Source organism: Dicentrarchus labrax, unplaced genomic scaffold (assembly GCF_905237075.1).
Source record: "Dicentrarchus labrax unplaced genomic scaffold, dlabrax2021, whole genome shotgun sequence".
Classification (NCBI taxonomy): domain Eukaryota; kingdom Metazoa; phylum Chordata; class Actinopteri; family Moronidae; genus Dicentrarchus; species Dicentrarchus labrax.
The window spans coordinates 25,152,366-25,176,854 of NW_026136715.1; the positions used below are offsets into that span (position 1 = coordinate 25,152,366).

Consider the following 24,489-nt stretch of genomic DNA (forward strand, 5'->3'; position numbering starts at 1 on the left):
AAGTCAATGGAATGTCCAAACAAGGACAGCTGCACAAACTTAGGCTAACATTCGACCATTTTCTTGCTGAGATGCAGAAAGATGACTTGTTACATACAAGACAAGACACATTTGCTCACTCCACAGGATTCAGCTTTGTTGATAAGTTTGAGGGGCAACACAAGGCCAAAAAGATTTATTTGACAGCTTGAGAGGCTGGATTTTGGTTGCGCAACAAAATTATGTAACTCTCATGACTTGTGATTCTGCCTTTATATCCTGAAAATGTTGTTCAGCAAGGACTTTGCATTCAGACTGCATCAAAAGACTCCTGATGAGCAGCTGATTTGCCTTCAGTCCGATTTGCAATTTCATTTTATTTCTTTTGCATAATTAATCCTCCATTCTATAACAACAACAAGGCCTCTGCAGGGATGTGAAATAGATGTGAATAGATTAATGAATTGTATGTGTGCATATGTGTGTGGTGTTTAAACGACATGCCTGTGCGCATGCACAGTTTCGTGTGAGAGGCTCTGCAGAAACTATCACATGACTGCTGCTGATACTTCAACACCTTTTGTGGTCCCTCTACTGACGGTGTCAATTATTGATACGGGTCTACACCTGGTTGTTGTGTTAACACCCTCACACCCAGCCCTGAACACATAAAAGTGCCTTTTTACATCCTTATCTACAAAATATGAGGGTTTTTGAGCACACGCCCTGGTTATCAAGACTTTGACCATATACGTATAAAATGTGCATGTTTGCACCTATTTTGTAATTTTGTGGCTATGCACATCAGTTGTTGCAGTGCAATTTCTGTACTCATTTTGGTATGACATTATGACATGTTTTTCCACCAATTTCCATCTTGGTAAAAATGCAAAGTGCAAGATTTTCACATCGCATTATCCTCGGAATCACTTCCAGATTCCGCACGATTTATGTCCAATGCCAACATCCAGCACCAGTGCAGGAAGTGGTGTATACTTTATGCAGCACAGTGAATATTAAGAGTGTGGAGGTCAGACTCTCATGCAGGAACCAGGACTTTGTGTCTCTTCGCAGACCTGCTATTATGTCCATGTCATGTTCAGAAATTGTAGAAAGTGAGAATTTGAAACATATTGGCAAAAAGTTGTAATATTCCAGGATTTTTTTGAAGTACTGTAATGGTAACATTCTTGTAAGGTGACAGGTCTATATATACTGTAGACCTCCCCAAATTCACATAATACCCTTTAATATATGTTGATTTACTAATGATTAGGCCAATGTTGGTACTGGGATACATTTTAGGTCACCTCAGTCAGGACAGGAAATACAACTGTACTATGTGAGTGGCCACAACAAAATAGACATGTTGTGAGTTCTTTCTGGTTCTTATAAAGAGACCATGAGAAATTTCAAATTTCATTGCTATTTTTCCAAAACACTGCCAACAATATTTGATGTTGTATGTAGTACAGCTCATATGCTAGTTGTGCTTTTAAAAGTAGCATGAACTAGCTGCTTGTCCAAGTGGGACCAAACATAAATCACTTCAGCTCGCTAGCTCTAGGTTCGAGCAAGCTAAGGTGATAAGGTTTATGCGAATGAACATTATTAATGGCTGTAAATGACTTTGTCCCTGGTTCACTCATTCACTCCCTAAACACTCAATAGTTCATTCATTCATTCAGTTTTTTTAATGGCACTAAGGGGGTGATTGTGGACAAAACTTCATGCTTGGACTAACTTTTTCTTGTTCTGGGTTACTTTTGCAGTAGAGCAGACATAGTTTACATGTCTAGATAGTCAGCTACAGTAACTACTGTTGTCTTTGTTTGCACTGAGCTTAAGTCAGAAGTCAGTCCCTTAGGTTTGGCCTTAAGCGGCGATTAAGGTGATGTTGATGTTTGCTGAACTGATACAGTACTGTGGTGTAACTTAACTTGTGGGTTTCTTTATTTTCTTTACCTTTCAGATAAAGACAGCTATTGGAGCAGTGTGTGAAGACTGGGATTGTGAAGCAAGCCTGAGGATGATGATAAGGAGTCCATTTTGCAGGCATTCATGCTTTTTAATTGTCCTTAATGTTTCATGGAGGATTTTTATACGTATGTTTTTATATGTATATCTATATATATATTGGAAATGATCATATATAGGGATTGTAGTGTCTTGTATGTAAATGTTAACTCAAGAAGGGACAGTTTTGACCTTAAACAGACATTTGGAGTGCTGTATGTTTTAATATTTACCATATTTGTTCCTCCAGTTTTCCCTTCAGAGAAGTCGGCCGACTAGCTTACACTTTCAGCTGCTTTTAAAGGCGATGAGAGGGGCTGCAGTGATTCGCCAACATTAACTCCACCTCCTCCGACTCCACCTACTAATACATTATATGTCTAACAGCATATTCATTGTCTTTTCCACATTGTAAAGTGCAGCTAAAGGAGAGCACTTGCGCCTCTAGTCACCAAAACTGCAAAAATTAGCCTGTCACAGCCACGTGCCACAACAGCCAAGGGCCACTTCCACCTCTTGGCATCCAGAGAACAATACACTGCATGTGCAGTTTGGAAGAAAACATAAACCGGGTTGACATGTTTAACAGCAGGAGCTATGGCCTCGGGGAGAATACCTGGAGATCAAACTGGGAGGAAGGGTCCTGCTGACAGACCAGAGAAAATAAGGCAAGCCAAAGAGAGAGAAAGAGATGTAAAGGGATAAAATCAAATAGCTCATGGCAGAGTGGGGGCAGGGTAACTGAGTGGGCTAAAGGGGAGCAGGGAGGGGTGCAGTATGCAGACCTGTTATTTCCTACCCGGTCAGTATGCTGTGTTCAGATAACAGTCAGACACTTTTTTGTGTCAGCATGTGGGAATGCACAGTTTATTTTCTCTGTAAGGCATTGTTTTGGAAACCAGTCACAACACCTTTAATGTTGCTGGCTCCCCTGCCGCTGATAAGAACACTGATTCCGAGAACACACACACACACATGCACCCACGCACACACACACATGCACCCACGCACACACACACCCACACCCACGCTTTCAAATTCCCCCAGAGGTACTTCCTGTGCTCCACTGGATGTCTCTCTCACCCTCAATCTCAATCGCACACACACACACACACACACACACACACACACAGAGAGAGAGAGAGAGAGAGATTGAATCGCCCAAAACATCACAAATGACAAGATTAGCCCACATAAGAGGAGAGCCGAACATTACGCAATAAAGGACAGCCACTGGTGAAATCTACTCTTAAGGGGAGGAGTGCAAAGATCTGGAAAGATTACAGTGGGGCGTATAATTATGTTCTTCACCTGACACTTGCTGCCTCTACCTGTGCACCAAACACCTGCATTATACTGCCCCCTTCTGCTGTATGTCCTATAAAATAGGAAGCTACTGAAAAGTGGGCTTTCTGAGGTTATTTTCGTGAAACCTTTTCAGTTAACCTAAACCTCAATTCCACACAAAAATAAAAAATAAAAATTCAATTTGGAATGATTTCAGTCGAATGTTGGAGATGTCACTGCTGTTCCTCCAGCATTTCCTCTTATGGAAATGACCAGCTGTCTGTTCAGCACAGTGGCAAAAGAAAATGCTGCCATTGTGTGGACCGGCTGCATGTGTTTGCATGTAATCCGACACCTTTATGTAATGCCTTACATGGGAGATTTGTGAATTGGAGGGACGAGATCCTGGGGATGTTAAGTCTGCCGGCAAGAGAATAGGTTGGATGTTTGCAGAAATGAGTAACATTTCCTATTTTGAAGGGAAGTTGAAGGTTTATCCATTTTCGTCAATGAGTCGGTTGCTACGTCCTGTTTCCATGGAAACCGGTGCATCCACACCCATCGTTTCATGGGAGATTGGCTCAGGCATCCATGACTAAGTTGTTACATCCAGCTGCTGCTTGCTCTAACTCAAGGTCTCTGTATTGGTTATTGAGTAAACCACTGGTCAATGATTGAGCGGTTGTGTGTCATTCCCGCAGAGTGCCGACAAAGCAAACCAATGTCTGTCTTAGTTTGCACATAATTGTTGCAATAATTATTCACAAGCAAAGTAACTACACTCTAGAAACCATCAGGCCAACAAATTGACCCAATTTGCTTTTTTGATCCAAATTGTTTTGTCAAACACAGGTTGACCTGGTATCTTTTTAACCATATTTTTTTAAAATCCCCCTCCACTCAAAAATGTGGTTTGGATGTTTGAACAAAATGAGCTAATCAACATTCACAATTAGCATATTCATCAGGTCAGGAATTTTTAATGAGGCTAGATTTGAATGAGAAGATGACTTTTTAAGGATTTTAACTTGGAAATGATACTTCTATGCAGAAATAACAGACACACATTGTTGTTCCAAGCAACTATTTATAAAAACTATTTTTATAAATACAGTAACACATGTCTGGAGGGGATCTTACAGATAAATAACCCAACAGTTATACATTATCACTGGGTCAGAACAACCCATTGGCGCAGTATGAACTGATATGAGACAGATACTTTATTAAGTTTCATTAAGGAAGTCTACTTAAAATAGTAACCTCACAATGATAAACTCTTATGTTTGGGACCTGCACACTGAGTGCATCATCGACCCACCGGTCTGGAATTCCCCCCTACTGAACTCAAAACTAGAATTTAATGACTCATCTGGCCCTCTTCCTCTGCAGTTCCCCTGATAGTATTGTGTTACTGGTCAGAAGGCTGTCCTTGTGCAGGCACGTTCTTATCAGTCAACTTGTTATGTTTATGTACAAACAGCACATTCCTGTGGGGGGACGGGCATGCAGAACAGGATCCGAGCAAAGCTCTGCAGCTGGAAGGTCAGGTTGAGAAAGAAAGAGCTAGAGAGAGAAAAAGAAAACACCAAAAGCCAGTAAATGATTAGAGGGCTCACAATACTGCACACAAGATCTGGATAGGATGAAGGGAGAGGAGGAGAGGGAGTAGCAGACAGGGTGGTTGAAGAGATAGATGGCCATGGGAAGAAAAAGGGAGTAGAGACAGAGTACAACAGCAAAGTGTAAGCTGTAGTCATATAACCGATGGGAGAGAGGGAGAAAAACTTTGCAGAAAGGAGATAGGAGGTCGGAAGCAAATGAGACCAAGGACAGATAAGAGACTGTAATTCCAACTAGCCGATGAAAGAGGACGAAAAGTTTGTACAGGAAAAGATACAAACAATAAAACTGAAAAAAAAAATTCTTTAGTAAAAAGAGAGAGTTTCAAGCACGGGGGGAAGTGAGACAGTTTCAGGAAGGAAAGGAAGGCTGGAGGCCTGAGTCTGGCAACTTCTGCATTCTTTAAGTCCCTGGCCATCATCTGCCACTCCCAGGTCAATGGTCAAGAGAAAGGACAAATTGACATAAACGCCACACCCAGAAGCTACACATGGACTCAATAAGAAGACACACGAGCGCACAAACACAAATGGACTTATGCATGCAAGACTGCTTGCATGATGCAGGAGCCTTGTGCACCAGAGCACACACTAGGAGGCTCACAAGCACCCAGCCAAACAGAGACACACTGTATGTATAGCTTATGCATACAAAGTATGCACACAAACGTCTGTACTCACATTGTACAGAATGTACACACTGAATCAGAGACTGTCAAGAGTAAGGATGAGCTGGAGACAAACAAAAAATGTTAAAATTAATAAAGCTGAAGTGAAATTAAAATGTATATATAATTAGAAATCAGTATGTATCTCCTTGGTGTTTGTTGTTTTTTGTACTTATTTGGTCAAAAATGTAATTCTAAAATTTTTTTTTTTTTTAAATAAATAAAAGTAAAAATATAGTTGTTATTTTTTTTTTTACATTGTTCTTCATTTCGTTTTTGTTTTTTAACACTTTATTTGTAATTTTTCAATTATCATATAGAACAATTTTCTGTTTTACAAATAACCATAGAAAAACAATCCCAACAAGAAAAAGACAAAGACAGACCAAACCCAAAATCAACCTGACAGACCTGTCACAGACAACAGACGGACAAACAAAAAAAAGAAAAGAAAGAAGAAACAAGTGCACCTAACATTCCTTATTACAGGACTGACCAAGGGCAGATGTAAACATTCAGAAGGGGGGTACATTTTTACTTTTGACTGACAATGTCAGTACTGTCATTCCATTCATGCAATATTTGTGAGGGCAAGCATTACAATTGTTCATAAAATCACTTTAATTTCAATGACAACAGAGGCAGTTAAAGAGATTTTATGATGTGATAAAGTGATTTTATGAACAATTTTAATTTTAAGAGAGGGATAAATTGCATGGCTGCTCACATAAACAATGAATGGAAAGTGTGGCAATGACTGATCCTGTGGACATGTACCATAAATCCACACTGGTCCTTTAAGCCACGGACTTAAACTTTTATTTTTTTTTAAAATAATACATAATAATAATAATAATAATAATAATATGAAGAAAACTTTTAGTTTAAATTTAAATATAATTGTCAATTCACTTTAAATATTCAGCGTTCAATCATGCAGTCCCATTTTACAGAGCCACAAACGTTTTCCATAGCTCTTGTATGAGCAGGGAGGACTGCGTCAAAAGGTCAGTGAACGGCCCACTGTCTGACTTCCTGAGATGCCAACATATGGTTGCCAGACAGAGAAATTCCTCTACGACCAGACATCAGCACCGTCCGAGGAGCATTCAGGGGGCTTCAGATTGTCATTTTGCATTTTCATACTCACATGCTGCAGCTAGTGAACATATGCAATATTTATCAACTCCCCCAATTGGCTCTTCCTCTCTTTCAGTCCAGCTTTCTTTCTCTCCGGTCCTTCGTTTACTCTCACTGTCTTTCTATGTGTCTAATTGTATCTGGGTGTGAGTGAGCATGTGTACGTGCACTTCAGTGTGTTTGCCTGCAAACTCTATAAGGGACAAAGGCCACAGCAAGTAGTGGAGGAGAAGAGAGCGTTACTTTTCCCGCCATTTGGAATGAATTAAAACCATATGGCCATCGTGGCACGGCCTGGAAAGAAGGGATGGAAACAGACAGAATAACAGTGGAAAGCTGCCGAAGGCGTATTGGTTTAAAAATGGGCGTTGTGCATATGTGAGGATGGCGAGGACGTGGAGGGGAAGGGGCTACAGAGGGTTTCCTTGCATCGTGGGATACCCCGTTTAAGAGGGATTTCCCTGAAGTGGCCTCCCTCACTGCACGTTTCATTTACTGTACAATCTATGAGGCGGCGACGGAGGCTGCCCCGCCGGGAGGTAATTACACGGGAGGAATGAGTCAGCCACTGTACCTGAAATAGACACAGCATGCAAAAAGCTGTTACCAGATGGGACAGATATAACTACAGGATCTCAGAGCCAATAAGAACAAGGGAAAAATAAGAGTAAACCTGTTGAACCTACTTTGTTTCTGGCTGTTTTAAAGTATGCAATATAATAAAATACATCTGTTTCTCATAAACAAGCTGTTTTATATAGAATAGCTTATTTGGTAACAATGTGACAGTTGCTTAACTTTGAGTTGTAATAACTTAATCATTTCTAGACTTGAAAAGCTTGTAACCTGTAACTTGTAACTTTTTAAGAATATATTGGCTAGCACTTTCTACCTCTTCCAAACGAACTGTTGAATTCAATTCAATACAATAAAAGCGACACTCTTTTTGGTCTGGTATGAGCTTATGGTGGCTTTAGTCCGTAAATGTGAGATAGAAACTGTGTAAAAATTGTCACTGAGGCATTTCCTCTACTTCAGCTACTGATAACCAACATTTTAGTATTTACTATTATCCCATTACTGCCAGCTGTGGTCACTTTGAAAGGAGCCTGTGCAACTGTTGCTGAAAATAGCCATCATGACATCATGAAGAGGCAGTTACAGATATTATACTCTTTTTCTCTGGACCAAGTGTGAACCTATCGTGACGTCAACTGCAATGGCGTCTCGCCTGGTTACAATCACGTATTACAGCTAGACAGTACATAAAATGTTTCTGAAAAATGTTGGTGAGAAATAGACACCGCAGTAACAGAATCTTGATCCATATTTGTTCAGCACTGCAGTTTGACAGTTTGATCTGTTTTACTCTAAACTGGACCATAGTTTACTAAATGAACATCATGCTGTATGGAAAAAAAAAAACTAGCAAATGAGACCATAAACTCATTAAAAAACTGTTTACTGAGCTCATAAATCAAGTGAGAAGTCAGGTCATTTCTTCATAAGACTGTATGGTATCGGTGTGTTATCGCAGCCAGTGGAGCTCCCCCTGCTGGCCTTTACATAGAATGCAGGTTTAAGACAGTTCTGCATTGGCTTCACTTTTCAGACCTGGAAGCTCTGTCCATTATATATACGGTCAATGGTTTGGACTAGGATCAGGACAGTCTGACTCGTAATTAGCAACTGATGCGACAATCAGAAGAGGGTGACTAATTTGGTTTTTCGCACTGTGTAGCAATTTGGAAACTTTTTTTACCCATGAAATAAAATCTGAACTACCTACATCAACAGCTAACCAAAGCCAAAAGAAGTCAGAGTACTATTACCTGTGTAGACACTGGACTGAAGCTGCTGCGGATGCTAAGCTAACAAGCTGCTGTCGGAACACACGGTGCAGTGTGCGGAGACTGTAACGATTCGCAGAGTAAGGCAGAATAATGGTAAACAGTAACCATGGTAACAGTAGCACAAGTAGAGTAGGCTAAAAAAGTCATTATGTAAATCATTTGTAAAAGTGTGTTATCTCTTGTCACTTTAAACTATAATTTACATGTGTAGGATAAGCCAACTTGTCCAGCACGGCTAAAACCATGTAACTGGCTTCACATTAAAAGTCTGTGCTGTGAACAGAAACACTTGATTCTTACACACATCTCAATCAATGGCTGATTCTTCTGAGAGTCAAACTTGGCCCATTTTAGCATTCTTTGAGACCAGACAGTGGTCATTCTTTCTCGCCCCCTCCTTTTCATTCTTTTTATCCTTGACTGAGACCAAGGCCGCTTTGGAGAACTTTTTTCACACAGTGCCTGTCCACTCAAATGAGCCCATTGTGTCTGAAAACATCCAGCCCAGCAGATACCGAGGGGAGCAGGGAACAACTTAGAAAAATTGGACTCTTGCTACTGCAGTGTGTTCTTACACGCGCTTGTGAAATGTGGTGTATCGACTCCACCAGGGATTTGCCAAGAAGCGTCTACGCAGGCCCATCCTGCGTGCCCAGCAGGGTTGTAAAATAACGGTCTGAGCGAAGCAATTTCCTAAAAGAACTCTGCAAATTTGTTTCTCATCACCATGGTAACATGGTACAGGGCCCAGTTTGGAACTTTTTTTCCATAGCAGCGCTCTGCGTCAGAGGGAGGGATTCTGGGAGCAATTACTGAGCAGGAATTTGGGGTTGCAGTGGGGAAGAGGAGGAGACACAGCGGCTAAGAATGTCTGAGTGTGTGAAAGAAAGAAAGAAAGTAAAAGAGTGAAAAGAAAGTGATTCAGAATGTGTACATATTCTCTATTGTATGTGTGCATGTAAGAGAGAGCACAAGAGATTACATTTTCTATCTTACTGTTATGTTATTTCAGAAAATTAGCAAATTAAAATGAGGTCCTGTGTGTCAAATCCTGGCCTTGCCCAGTTATGAAACTGCTACTCCCATCAGGCACTCCCTGAATACTCATATAATGCTCATCTATACTGGACTAACATCCACCCTATAGCACTTTCCCAGAACTGATACACCCTCCTGTGCCTATCCTGGAGCATCCTTACAAGTGCTTTAACCTGGGAGTCAGTGAGCACACACACTTCCAAGGAAAGCCTCTCCACCGAGTATCCTACACATTAATTCAATTCAATTCAATTCAATTCAATTCAATTTTATTTGATGATGATGATGAACATGAAGAAGATGATGACGACGACAACAGCAACGATGGGGGACAATGTGCAGTGACAATAGTTATAATAGTAACTGTAATAATAATAATATTAATAATAATAATAACAATAATATCAGTGATATTAGCAATGGCAATCTAGCAGGACCATGGCAGGAGGCTCCACCAGGATCGACAAGAACCTGCGAGACGAGAAAGCACAAGAACTCCGGGGAAGAAGTGAAGTTAGTAACATGCATTAATGGGACATGAATGAGTGCAGAAAGAGAGAGAGAGAGAGGAGCTCAGTGCACCATGGGAAATCCCCTGATAGTCTAGGCCTATAGCAGCATAACTAAGGGATGGTTCAGGACTCACCTGATCCAGCCCTAACTATAAGCTTTATCAAAGAGGAATGTCTTAAGCCTACTCTTGAATGTGGTGAGGGTGTCTGCCTCCCGAACCACAACTGGAAGCTGGTTCCACAGGAGAGGAGCTTGGTAACTGAAGGCTCTGGCTCCTGTTCTACTTTTAGAGACTACAGGAACCACAAGTAGCCCAGCATTCAGAGAACGTAGTGTTATAGTGGGGTAATAGGGTACTATGAGCTCTTTAAGATATGAAGGGGTCTGACCATGATCAATCACTCTTCCTCTGCACAATATCTTCCCTGCTCATCACACTCTCATCCTTGACACCTAAAATCACTCCACTCTACCTGGTATCTGCCCTGAACTCATAACCTTCAAACACACAGTACAACCCATGTACTTTCAATCATTTCTCTCCTTTTTGGAATATTTTATCTGGCCTTGTCATTTTTATTTTATTGTATGTTAACTTTTAAAGGGAGTGCAAGTGTAACATTCAGGAAGATCTATTGGTAGAAATGGAATGTAATATTCACAGGTTTTCATTAGTGTATAATCACCTGAAAAGTATAATCACATCGTAACATCGACCACAACTTCCCCCCTACAAGAATGGGAAAAATCCAATATATTTGATAGTTCAAGTTTGAATTTTGGCCAGCTGTGTGCTTTGAGATAGAACTGATTTTAAAAAATGGCAATGAATCAGTCTTTCTATAATAGTAGTTGACAAACTGGCTGGACTCTGACCAAAGTTATGCATCAATTGTGACATTCATGATTGTAATCCCTCCTTATATTTCACAAGTCTGGCTCTTGTTTTCTTTTCGATTAGCAAAGAGAACATTCCTAAAGTGTACATGTACAAGTCTCATTTCCTCATGTCAGAGAGCACAGGTGAGGTCCGGTCACAAGGTGATTCTATGAACGCATCTGAGTTGAGGAAAACAAAGTAAGTTCCAGTTGGATAACTCATACTCTTGGTTGAAATATACAAGGGACACATTTTCACAACACATAGAAGATCCGTTTCTGATGCCATCTTCATTCAGAGTCATACCCTCAGTCTTCACTCAGTTTTTCCTCTTTTTCAGATGTCAGATGTTAAAGTCAAATCCTGCTGTTTTATATTTAAATTGGATTTATTCTTCAAACAATGCAACTGTTTGCAACGCAACCTTACTATAAACAACAGATGCAGTACAATTATGACACCTTTCATGTGTCATATTTTCCAGTGCTTCACCCTGAAGACCACAAACCAAGTTTCTGACCTCATTCCACCCAGGCCAGTGACCTTTGACCTCACCTTTCATCTGTTCACCCGTCCACTCCTCCCTTCCCGAAAACTTTCAGCAATGATGACTTTTGCAAAAATATGTTATGACTCAAATTCAAAGCCTTGGTTCTCTGTAATAAATATTGCACTTTACAGTTACATTATTTATTTAGTGTGATAAATGAATGATAAATAAACACTGTAATGATAAACAACTTTGAATATTCCAATGTGAAATAATACCAGTAAATAGCTGCTATTTCTAATGCTTTATAGCCTTTAGTTTTGTGTGTCTTTGTGTCTGTTTTGTGTGTCTTTGTGTCTGTTTTGGTGTCTTTGCATCTGTTTTGTGTGTCTTTGGGTCTGTTTTGTATCTCTTTGTGGTTGTTTGATTGACTTTCCAACAAGAAATATGGACCAGAGGTCATAGGTGGGCAGCAAGTAGCCCTGTTCAGTAATCCTAGTAATACAAGCAAGCTAACTATCACCTTCTGAATGGTAGCGGAGCCAATCCAGGAGGGTTTGTGAAAGCCCTTCCTTTAGCACCCATGTGCTACTTTGGATTTACAGCTGTCATACGTTACTATTTGACTTCACGAAAACATTTGTCCGTCTCTTGAATTGGCAACCTCTTCAAGCACACACCCTTGATTAAATTCCTCTTAAAGTTATCCTGTTTCATCTTGGCCACCTGCTGCCGTATCTGTCCCCTGCAGACCTGAACAATTACATCTCTGGCTTCCTGGTATCGATTCAATCCTTTAATCACGACTGCACATTGTGTTGGTTCTAACAAGCACAGAAGACATAGCGTCTGGTCTTGTCATTTTCTCACACGGGAACACTAGCAGGCATTTCCCGACACCAGATTGTCTCATATCAGATCAGTGACTCAGCAGCACCTGCAGTGGGCCACTGCACCCAGTAGGAATGTTCCGCACACCTGTAAAGTGTCTGCACAGTGTTTTCCATCTGTGTACCCCCCTGTGAGTCATTATAAGCTTCTTTATGCTCTTAACAATCCCACAATAGCATGGTGAGCTGTGTGGACAGTGATGCATACTCTCACATTCAGCCAGAGATGTCACATAGATACACTGCTGTCAGGTGACGTTTACAGTGAGGGAGTGTGTGAGGAAGTTATGACTAAAGACCCTTGTGTCACTAGGAGATATAAAGGGAGTTCCACTGAAATCATCCATGGTGGTTTGTCCTCCTACTGAACGAGGTGTTGAGTGATGAATAGCCAAGGGCTCGTCCAGCATCTGACCTCGGGTCAGATGCTGGACGAGCCCTTGGCCAGGCCCATAAATGAGACTTCTCAGTAAACGTCCTTTTCTTCTGTCAGTGCTGCTGTGATTTAACACTTTCCGTGGGTGTTCTGACCCCCGAGGTCAGAACAGAGCAAGGATGGTCCAGCTGAACAAAAACTCTACAGTCTGAACGAAGAGCTAGAGCCAGTTGTAGTTAAGTTCTTTACTCCAGTCAGGAAGAGTTTCAACTCATAATCAGATGATCATCAGTCAAACTCATGCGTGTTTTAACAAACAGAACCCTTGTAACCAAACAGAGCACTGTACAAACAGATACATTTTGAGTTTCAGGTGGCTTTTACACTGTCAACTTAAATTCCATATATAGACATACCCATCTGACCCTTTTACCTGCCCACATATCAAGCAAAAGTGAGAGTATGGCCTAGTAGAGCATTTTGTCATACTGCAGGTGAAACTGTCTTGTGACTTCCCAGACTCAGTGTTCATCACGGTCAACGGCATTATTGCACAAAGTTGATAAGGGTGGTGGCGTAGAGTAAACAGAGGCTTAGCATTGCCCCTCCCATGCCCAGCAGTACACACACACTGAAGACTGGCACTGCGGTTAAAGGCACACTTTCACATGGAAATCCCCATATCTATGAAACAATTCAGGTATTTCATTTTAAATTCTGTTCTCTTTAGTTTTTCAATTTTCAAATCGTCAACTATGACTTGTATTGTAACATTTAAGACTCAACTTGTTTTAGTCTTCTCCAGATTTTAATTGAAAATACCCAGATTTCATGCAGATTTATATCTCCCCACACACCTGAGAGTGGTTGTTTTTCCTCTACAAGTAAACACAGCTAAGAACAGTTCCACAGAAAATAAAAATGGACTGCTCATTAATCCTAATAGTCCCTCACAGTAAGTAAAAATAAGACAATAAATAGTTAGCACAGGGTACATTCTTAATCTAGTTCACTTATTTGTTTACATACAAGAAGAATACTGATAAATCACTGATTGTTTAAAGATTTGGACACACAATAGTTAATTTGTTCATATGAGTGGGAACAAAGTGTGTTCTGCCCCTTGAAGAAACAGAGATTAGCTTGTAGCTGGGAGGGGACCCATCCATGGAGGGTGATGACTATCACATTAATGACAGACCAAAAATTCTTGACACTGGGCCAGAACCTTTGAGGTAAGTCCTAGGTGGCGTTGCTGCCTGCCAAAAACTTGTGACAAGAATCATTTTACACACATTTAGTAGAATGTCTGCGAGAAATGACACGTATCCCTCTCATACTTTAAGATCATTACATTAATGTAGAGTTTAAACCGATAGGAAGCCCAACATCAGAGGAAGAAAGAAAAAGAAATGAAAAGATCTGTCATTTTAGAGGTGATGGTAGTTGCAACCACTCGTATAAAATGGTACGATTTTGTAACATTGTGAAACTTACATTTTTAGAGAGGTTATTTGTACATCCCTATCACTCCTGTCATAACATGAGTGGTGTTCCCAACACCATGATGCAGAATTTACTTGGAATAAATGCTTAACTGCCATCCAGATATGCAATAACATAATAACAGTTTGAACATTATTACTGTTTTTCAACACACCTAGATTTGTTCTATGCCTGTAACGAGAAATGTGTTAATCAGTAAGATTATGGATGGAGGTAGGTGTCTTTTTTCACATTCCAGGGAACCCAGGTTAGCTTTTCCTACCTGCCGCCAATCTGAATGCTAACCTAAGCATCTCCAGCTCCATACTTAAGACATGAGTATCAATCTTCAGTATCAATTCTTATCTCACAAAACGTCAAACTATCCCTCCAAAGTAATCACTTTCATTAAACGTCCAGTGTGCAACAGTTAGGAGGATCTAAATCGTTTTTATCTACAGAGGGAGCGCTTCCTCTTCTACGGAGGCTGCCTTGTTGAACCGCCATGTTTCTACAATATGGCGAGTTTAGCGGCCACAATAGTTTTTTCTACACACTTGGAAGGCGAGTGGTTTCAGTTGGTTGCATTGTGCACCTTCACCGCTAGATGCCACTAAATCCTACACACTGGTCCTTTAAATAACCTTGTCTTAGTGTTAACAAATAATGGCTAATGTCTCGTTGTATGACATTGGTTTAGTGGGAAAGCAGAGACTGAAGCCTACAGTAATCTCTATCATTTATCTTACACAAACAGTGAGTTTGAAACTCGAGACCTTTATCTGCTCTATATGGCTGCCATCTCTGTACCTTAATCTTTGTTTTCTCTGTCGGGTGTGGCAGTCATCAGGACCAGACAAAGCCCGGCAGTCATCACTATCACTGCTAGACAGACAAAAAACCCTAAAACCGGCCAACCATGCAAAGACCCTCTGTGACTGGCGCTGGTTTAGTCTGTATTTGGGGTTACTCATTTTTGGGAAAAGATTCAGGATCGCTGATGCTTACCAAAATACCTTTTATCTTTTGTCTGTCAGTACTACTTGATTTTTATCTCTTTCTAGAGGAGTGCAGATATAACAGCAGCCTTCAGCTTATAACAAGAACTTACAAATTGGCTTGGATTGTCTGGCATTTGCATCATTATTATCATAATATGTTCTGAGGCAACTTATTATGAAGCTACTTTATTGCTATGATTAGAACGAATCCCTTTTGTTTGCCTTCTCAATGACAGAACATGACTTGTTTTGATTTCATCAGGAGCTCTTTATACTTTAATATCCTGCTGCATGTTCCTTCCCGAAAAACAAACAAAATAGTTGGAGTGAGGAAGAGACTGAACATGAGAACAGACAGACAGAAAACCATTAAACTGCATCTGAGAACAAGTTGATACTTATACAGAGCACCATGGGTGGAAGGACAAGCATTTCCAAAGAAGACGGTTGCCTAATGGTTTGCGTCCTGGAAAATGAATTTTAAGCTGTGACGACAGACAGGTTAAAAACCTTCCAGGCTTTTTCTGAACTGCAAATGACCAACAAAAGAAAAACAAACCTGAAGCTGCAAAGAAAGCAGAAGAAAAGAAAAGATGGATTTCTGTCTGTGTTTCATTAGCAAATAACAAGTAGCTTTAGAGGTACCATGTGTGGAATGTGCTTGCTGGGGGGCTTCTAAAATATGTTTACTGGTTTAGAAAAAATGTATTGTTCCTACGGATCTACTAAGGAGACTGTGGAATTGTTCCTTTGTTTGACCATATCCTTTATGGGAAGGGGACAATCAGACGCACATCCGGCTATGTAGGATAGATAACATACTGTACTGTACTTAACATCTGGAGCTACCTAAAACCTTAAAAACTCTTATCTGATGTTTTTGTCCAGGTTTATTGTGTTTCTCCTTAATTACACATATTCTACTTTACGTTTGCTGATCTTTCTTTCTTTTTTTTTTATCTTTAGATGTACTTTTCCTACAGTTCCAGGAAGCCATTAGTTTCCATTCACCGCTGTACAGAGTTTCATATTATACAGAAATGAGTGAAACATTTTTAATTAGGTTCAAAACTCACTGGCATTGTTAAGGAAATTGTTAGCAGCAATGTAAGATGTAAAGTATGTAAACTTAATACTTACGGGGCTAAAACCCAGCGTGGCCCATTAAAGCCACTTTATGTGAGTGCAAATGTTCCTCTGTCAGATACACATAAGTTGAAATTGACGTTAGGCAACCAGACTGCATTGTCCTGATGATGTAGTTGATACAAACCGTCGAATGAGACGTCTTGCTTCTCCAGATGTGACAGGGCCTGATCTCACCCACCCACAGTGACTACAGACAGTGATGAAATAGTTTGACAGAACCGACATGTCTCAATTGAGTTCTCGAAAGGTGATGATGCTTTGCTGTTTATGTCACTCCATTAGGGAGGGGCGTGTGAAGCAACAGATAGACATTTGAGAGATATTTGCTTATGCAACTTAAGTTTGTTGGAAGTGAATAGGATGGTTCGATACCTCGCCCATCTGTATTACCACACAGATGTGTTATCTGTTTTTTTGATTGTTACCTGGGTGTGAAGCTTCACACCCAGGTAACAATCTTGAAGGATGAATTGATCTTTTTATTAAAAACAATTCCCCTTGTAGATGATATAATTTATGCTTTAGGGCCACACAATTCCATTATTGTTCCAAAACTATTAAAACAACTAGGAGAAGAAATATATTGTTAGTTTAGTAATTAGTAATATCTTTGGGAGAATTGCTGAAATAAAAAGATAAAATGATGTTCTTGGACTGTTCTATTGGTACATTCTAGTAATATTAAGTAATATTTGTGTCTGTCAATATCTACTTTTATTTTTCTCATTCTGCAAATCTCCAAGTTATTGAATTCCAGACCTCAGAATTTACCAACTTAGGACGGCTGTGAAGGACAAAGGCATGCTCTGAGCAGTCCTGCGGTTTAGGCCTGTGGAAAAGAGGGCGGTGACTCAGTGAGGGGGAGTGGTTTGAGGGGCGGACCTGAGGGCCCACAAGGTTTATATAGTTTAACAGCTTCCCCTCTCCTCCTGCCTTGTGTCTGTGAGCTCCCATTTGTGCCTGCCCAGCCTGTGCCTCTCTCGTACTCACAGTCTCTCTCACTGAGTCTCACACTCTACAGCAACAATGCAAACCTCCAAGCAAACTACATACTCTGTGCGCTCCTCCACCTCTAGCAGGCCTTCTGTAGCATCAGTGACCCGCACTCCTGTCTACAAGGCCCCTAGTATCCATGGTGGGGCCGGTGGGAACAGCATCAGTATCTCCTCCAGCTACCGCGGTGGGTTGAGATCCAGCATGGGAATGGGCTCCGGAGCAGGGGGCTTCTCCAGCGGGGTCCAGGTGAGCACCAGCGGGAACAGCGGCGACATCATGGGCAATGAGAAGTTTGCCATGCAGAACCTGAACGACCGGCTGGCCAACTACCTGGAGACTGTGAGGAACCTGGAGCAGGCCAACCACAAGCTGGAGATTAAGATCAAGGAGGCCCTGGAGAAGAGCGGACCTGACTTCAGGGACTACAGCAGGTACCAGGCTGTCCTGGACGACCTGAGGAAGAAGGTGAGGAGGGGGCTGGGGGAGGATGTGCATGTGGTGATTTATTAAGTGTGTGAGCAAAAGCACATGAGGAGTAAGTTGGATGGAGGGATGGAGGGAATGTGCATTGTTGAACTGAAAGATGAAAACCAGGTTGAGTTATGAGATGTGATGCAAGTGTGCCTGAACAAGAAAAGGGTAAAATAGAATAAAGTGCCATATACCTTACGTATTTAAAAACCATGTGTCTAAAGTAGAATATTCAGCACCCCCTGACCTAAATGTAACCCCATCAGTACTCAGGGTTACTGCTCAACTGTAGTTCACTAACAGCGCTGAATGGGTTCCTGCTGGTCCCCCGGCTCAGTGCCCACCACCACTCCATGGGCGGGGGTTGGACCGGAAACAGTATGGTGGAGGAATGTTGGAACATCAGAGGTCAGAGAGACAGGAAAGCAGAGACAAACAAAAAAAAACACAAGTTTCCAGGGACTTTACAGACCGTAAAGGATCAACATGCAAGCCCATACATCATGAATTGAACTACCTTTTTCCTCTTTGTTTAGTGTAACTCAAACAGTGTTTGATGGACAATGGGACTGAACATGCAGTACAGTCATTGTACTCTGTATAGGTACAATAGAAGCTGATAAGGTAGGGAAGGAGGAAAAAGAAGAGAAACCCAACACGCTCAATGTGAGGAGGATAATTCAAGGTGGAGCTTATTAGTTCTTCATGTTCTGTATTTTATTTTATAATTAATCTGATAACGCAATTCATTTCACAGTTATTGATAAGCCCCATAAATTACAGTTATGTCCGGAACAGTTAAATATGAACACACAAAAGTGATTTTGGAAGTGAAAGTAAATGAAGACATTACACAACCAGGACAATCTGTCAATCATTTATTCTGGGTTTTACCCCAGTGAATGAGGGGGAAAAACACAGTAATTGGACCGTGTAACCCTCATCCTGCTACTGCCTGCTTTATTCAAAACTATATTTTCCTTTTCAGAGAATTAAGTGAAGTGCAGTTTCCAAATGGAACATTCCAGTTGGGCTCCATGGGGCCACAATTACACTCCATTACAAATACTGTGTGTCTACTGTAGCATTTCAAAACAGTGTTATTTTTACATGTTCTCATTGTGTGAATGCCCACAAAGAGCATTTCTTCTAATCTTTTTCCTTGTGGGAGCAGCATAGATAGCAGCATCAAGGTCAGCAAATCCTCCTTAAAACAATGACAAATTAAATGGGCAAAATGGGAGGTGAAGAGAAGAGAAGAGAAGAGGAAGGAGTTATCCATCTGTTATCATTCTAAAAAAAGAATTAGAAATTTGGTTTTGTTTTTTCTACTAGCAGTAAATAGGCCTCAGTTCATCCAAACAGACCAGGGTCAAATCAGCCTCATTTTTCATTTGGCATGATGCAAAAAAAAAAAAAAAAAAAAAGCTGCCCCTCGACTCACCCCCATCTGAGAAAACACAGACTCTCACAGCAACCCTAAAACAGACCGATCCAGCAAAGCACGCACACTCAACCACCCATGCAAACACATACATGCATGCGCACTTACATGACCAAGCACGTACACACACAACCACCACCACCACCACCCTCATGCAAATCACCTGCCTTTCTCAGGCCTGCTGACAGGATTGATCCTGTTCCTTAGCAGCGATGGAACAGTTGCTGCCTGGCAGCTGCTGATTGGCTGCTGGACTTTGGCACCTGGATGCCTCTCTTGCCATCCATCCCAGCCCTTATCTACCCAACTGTGACAGCTATAGCAAACACTGCAACCGTCTGCTGTTTTGAAGTGGCCCGCTGTCACCACACCAAATACTACTTACTTCACTGAAATAAAAACCCATTACACACGTGTATCAGTGCACTGTGCTGTACTTCAAACGGTTTCAGTATAATTTGTTTTTTATGTAGAGTAATGTACTCACAATATTTTCAGTTTCCTCACATTTTTCTCGTTACCTTGAGGTACTTAAGTGGAACTGGTTGGCGGACTTTGTTCATTTCAATTGTTAAGTTCATTTTGTTTTGATTCTGGCGACCCCTGTGGACAAAAGCGGTAATGTTTCCACCACCTCGTTTCATTGATTTCAAGGGGAATTCCGAATTCATTCATCCTGAATTCAGACCTGGAAGCAAGCATCAAGAATAATTATATAGAAAACAAACTCATTTTCCAAAATTTCACCCTATTCCTCGAAAGTTTTAACAACTTGGTGGCATTAGTGATATTTAAACTACAGACATCTGTCAGCTCTTTGGTATAAACGTTCTCTCAGCTGTGGGCTGTCTATGCTTGCCCCTGTCCTCAGTTTGCAATCTAAATAACCTCTCCTTTGTAAACCTGTTCTAGGTGTTTGATGCCACCACTGACAATGCCCGCCTGGTTCTCAACATCGACAACGCTCGCCTGGCGGCCGATGACTTCAGAGTGAAGTAAGTCCCGCCCGCAGTACCACTGAGACTGTAAAACACTAAGCCAGACAGCTGCGGGCACACCCTGTTTTAAGGCTAAATGGGTTGTAGGATGAATGCACAGTGTAATGATCTAAAAAGACCGTTGTTTGTCTTGTAGATCATAAATCATCACCTTTGCATCATGGCTGGTGAAGAGGTTTCAGTAGGGTCATAAATTAAACATCACAGCAAACACAGCTGGCAGATAGAGTGTAGAATATTGTATGCTGACCAAATATTGAACATGTATATTTAAACTTATAGCAAAGATACCATGAGAGAGTCATTGGGTTATTCAGTTTGTAAGTCTATTCATCAGAACTTGTACTAAGTTGGACCAGTCTCTCTACCAAGCTTTGAAGTTATCCTCACTGCCCCGCCCTGTGCTGTACTGTTTAGATATGAATCTGAGCTGGCCATCCGCCAGTCTGTAGAGGCTGACATCGTCGGTCTGAGGAAGCTCATCGACGACACCAACATGAGCCGCATGAACCTGGAAAGCGAGATCGAAGCCCTGAAGGAGGAGCTCATCCACCTTAAGAAGAACCATGAAAATGTGAGTATGACGACATTCAAAGGACCAGGTCACGCACCACAGTGCCAAGGCAAATTCCTTGCATGTTGAAACTTTAAAGCCCTCGAAAGCTTAGTTTAAAATCTTAAGTATTTCTTTAGAATATTAAATATTAATGACCAAATAAGTGACAACCAAAATTCAAGTAAAAAAAAATACAAAAACTTGGCTAATCTGCTTGGTTAGGTCTACCTGGGTGTGGTTTAATCAGATTTGACTGGCAACATTAACATACAGCCCCATCGACTGCCATCACATTTATATTCAAATGTTTCCAAAGATGGCACACAGTGACACCACATTTTTCCAGATAAGCCCCACCCACTTCAAACCAGTACAAAAAAAGCAAGGACGCACACAGAAATGCAGAAATCTCTAATGTGAAATAACCCAAACTGTTCTAACATTAGCAGAACATTCTGTGTTGTTGTAGGACCACAACACCTATCGTGACAAGCTGAATTAGAAAACAGGTTGTCCTTTAAACATAATCTTCTGTTTTTGTCTGTGAATGTTCAAGATTAGTCTAATGAATTCCAAACAAAAGCCACCTTTAAAAAGATCTCTGGACATCATTTCAGCAAACATCCACTCCTTCAGAAGACCGGAATAAATATTTGCTTACAGGCTGATCTCGATAATCTCTTCAAACATCATTACCGTGTGTGCTTAGGCTGGGTATGTACAGTACATCCTGACATGCTGCAGGGCGTCTTGAAAACAAGATTGAGAAAACATCAGTGGGAAGAGGGAGGTTTGTTAAGAAATCTCAAATATCTGTATGTGAATGTTGTGGGAAGCCTCATCGTAAAAATGGTTCCCATCCATATTTGGCAACAGAGAAAACACCAAGAATTAAAATGACTATAATTTAAGTGCATAAGCCAAAACACAACCGTTTGTTTACTGAAGGAATTAAGGGTTTAGGGTCCCATTCACAGCTTTAGATGCACCCCCTGTATATTTACCTGACCATAACGTGATTATGGTTGGAAGAGGACAGGAGTCACAGCTGGGTCACAGGAAAAAAAAGCCTTTTATGTGCACTAGAATCTGCACAAAACCTTCTTTTCATATACTTCCCAGTCAGATGAGAAAAAAAAGTTAGAATTGATGTTTATTAATTCCTCTATACATTCTTATTTCTTTAGGAAGTTATGGAGCTTCGTAACCAGATTGCCCAGTCAGGAGTCCATGTGGATGTCGATGCTCCTAAAGGACAGGACCTGGCTCAGATCATGGCAGAAATACGGTCCAAGTACGAGAAGATGGCACTGAAGAACCAGGAAGAACTCAAAGCATGGCACGAATCTCAGGTAAACGATTAACAAAAAACTTTCATCTGCAAACCCAGATGTCCCTCTCAAGCATAAAGCCACTGTTAAAAATAAACGTATTTTACTTATCTTTTGATTATGATTATTTCAGATAACAGAAGTGCAGACCCAGGTCACCCAGAACACAGAGGCCCTGAAGGGCGCCCATACAGAGGTGAATGACCTGCGCAGACAGTTGCAAACCCTGGAGATCGAGCTGGAGTCACAGAAGAGCCTGGTGAGAAGCACTCAGTCAGCACACACTTCATTTACCCCAACACACGCTTATCTTAACTCCCTGCAATGGCCAACTCAGCACTCTCACTTCAAGTCCCTCACATTTTACTTTGTTGACACAAGCTTTACACTCTGGTGACCCCTCGCTATGGAGCTGTCATCGTCGACTTAGGTTCACTGTGAAATTTTAACCCTTTTCTTTGCCCCTCACTCGTCCCACAGAAAGCCTCTCTGGAGGGCACGCTGAGGGACACAGAGATGCGTTACAACATGGAGATAGAGTCTCTCAACAACATCCTCCTTGGTCTGGAGGCGGAGCTCACACAGCTGCGTAACAACATCCAGATGCAGACGCAGGAATACGAGAGCCTGCTCAACATGAAGATGAAGCTGGAGGCCGAGATCGCTCAATACAGGCGGCTGCTGGACGGAGAGGACTTCACGTGAGTATATTCATGATTCTTGATTGGAAACATCACATTTCACATTTTAATACATAACCAACCTGCAAAGCCAAAGTCAAAAGAAACTACCTGACACTTAATTTGTTGTTGATCTTTCCGTTCAGACTCCAGGACGCTCTGGAAGACCAGAAAACAGTGAAGACCAAAGTGATGACCGTCACACAGACCCTGGTGGACGGGAAGGTGGTTTCCTCCAGCACAGAGACCAAGAACCTTTGAATGCCAGAAGCAACCGCCTGATACTTCCAGCAATCACTGTCGCAGCATCATAACACTAACATACAATTGGTCGAAATCTATGTTTTTTTTGTAATGGGCTCTACTTTCTTCTTAGTCACACAGCACTAACCAAAAGAGTCTCAGCTGATTAGGTTGACTTCCTGGGTATACAGCTCTGCCACAGGCTGATAAAAAGAAACTGGATCAGAGGAAAACTTAATCATCTTTTATTTATTTCATCACAGTTTATTTATGTGTTTGTACGTTGACCTGTAGTTGTTTACAAAAGTTCAGAATTGGAGAACTGTGAGCTTTTTCAGAGACAAACTAATTGAACATATCAAAGTGAGTTCAAAAAAATAATTAATTATAAAGAATTAGTAAAATTATAATAGTAAAATTTAATACAAAACTGTTTTTTTTTATATTTCATCATCTTTGGTTTTCTTTCTGTCCAGTTAAGTCTGCCTGGTGCGCTGTGTTGTTCATTTCAATAAAGTCCATCCATGAAATTTATCTTGGTGTGAAAATTGTGTTTTGTTGGAAAATCATTTATGTCAACTATATCAGGTTATATTATCATGACATTATAGAGGAGGAATAGAATGAATCAATCAATCAATAAATCAAACACTAGGAGATGTAACAACCACAGATAGTGGTAGAGGAAGAGTGACTGCTTTCACTTCCAAAAGCAATATTACAGTACAACACTGACTAAATTAGGCCTCAGAGTTCATGTTTGATAAGCATTAGATCCTTCACTCTTAATCCATTTGTAAGTGTAGCTTGCGGTCTTCACCCTCTCTACTTTTAAAGCTGCACTGCTACCTTTACAATCAGAGGCAGATCTAGTTTGGTGTCAAATTTAAGACATTAAAAAGCAGAAATGAATGTAATCTGTTATGGCCACATTTAATACTAAGTGATAGATAAAATCAGCATATATTCCTGCCACCTCGTAAAGTCTCCATGCCACCCTCTCGCCAGCCCATGGATATTTCTCTAGATGCACTCGTTTACAATCACTGTACAGTGTCAACAAATTCATAGGCTGTTCCTGGATCGTTTTTCATCGCATGCCCCTACCAATGTCACCCCTTGCATTTTTGGCCCTAACACCTGATGTAATTCTATATTGTTGTTCTTTGTAAAACCAGTCTGTCACTCAATACTTCCTTACTTGTGGTTCTCAGCCCCAAGCCTGTCGGTCTCTTAATTGCACTATCATTTTTAAAAGAATAATAAATTCCCTGAAAAAGCTGGGCACTGTAGATTTGAGTATGTTTTACTTAAACAGGAGTAAATAAAACATTTTTGGGGGGATTATTTTCAGATGCAGATTATTACTATTATTACACAATT

At 40.9% G+C, this 24,489-nt stretch overlaps 1 protein-coding gene and 1 long non-coding RNA gene across 6 annotated transcripts in view; both read left to right on the forward strand.

The window, feature by feature from the left end:
* LOC127377299 (uncharacterized) overlaps nt 1-5,777 on the forward strand; it is a 37,372-nt gene extending 31,595 nt beyond the window's left edge. For all 5 annotated transcript variants that reach the window (XR_007887660.1, XR_007887663.1, XR_007887662.1 and 2 more), the window contains one exon: nt 1,952-5,777. This is a non-coding gene — a long non-coding RNA (uncharacterized LOC127377299). The remainder of the gene's footprint in view (nt 1-1,951) is intronic.
* Nucleotides 5,778-17,303: 11,526 nt separating this feature from the next.
* On the forward strand, nt 17,304-23,640 carry LOC127377292 (keratin, type I cytoskeletal 18). The gene is made up of 7 exons (XM_051425035.1): nt 17,304-17,848; nt 20,211-20,293; nt 20,714-20,870; nt 22,040-22,204; nt 22,317-22,442; nt 22,664-22,884; nt 23,010-23,640. Exons 1-7 carry the CDS (start codon nt 17,414-17,416, stop codon nt 23,122-23,124), a joined length of 1,302 nt encoding a protein of 433 aa, XP_051280995.1. The 5' UTR covers nt 17,304-17,413; the 3' UTR covers nt 23,125-23,640.
* Nucleotides 23,641-24,489: the final 849 nt, after the last annotated feature.

Coding starts and splice junctions, on each gene's coding strand:
- LOC127377292 (XM_051425035.1), top strand. CDS start 17,414: ATGCAAACCTCCAAGCAAACTACATACTCTGTGCGCTCCTCCACCTCT. Junction 20,871..22,039: donor TTAAGAAGAACCATGAAAAT/GTGAGTATGACG, acceptor TTATTTCTTTAG/GAAGTTATGGAGCTTCGTAA. Junction 22,205..22,316: donor AAGCATGGCACGAATCTCAG/GTAAACGATTAA, acceptor TGATTATTTCAG/ATAACAGAAGTGCAGACCCA.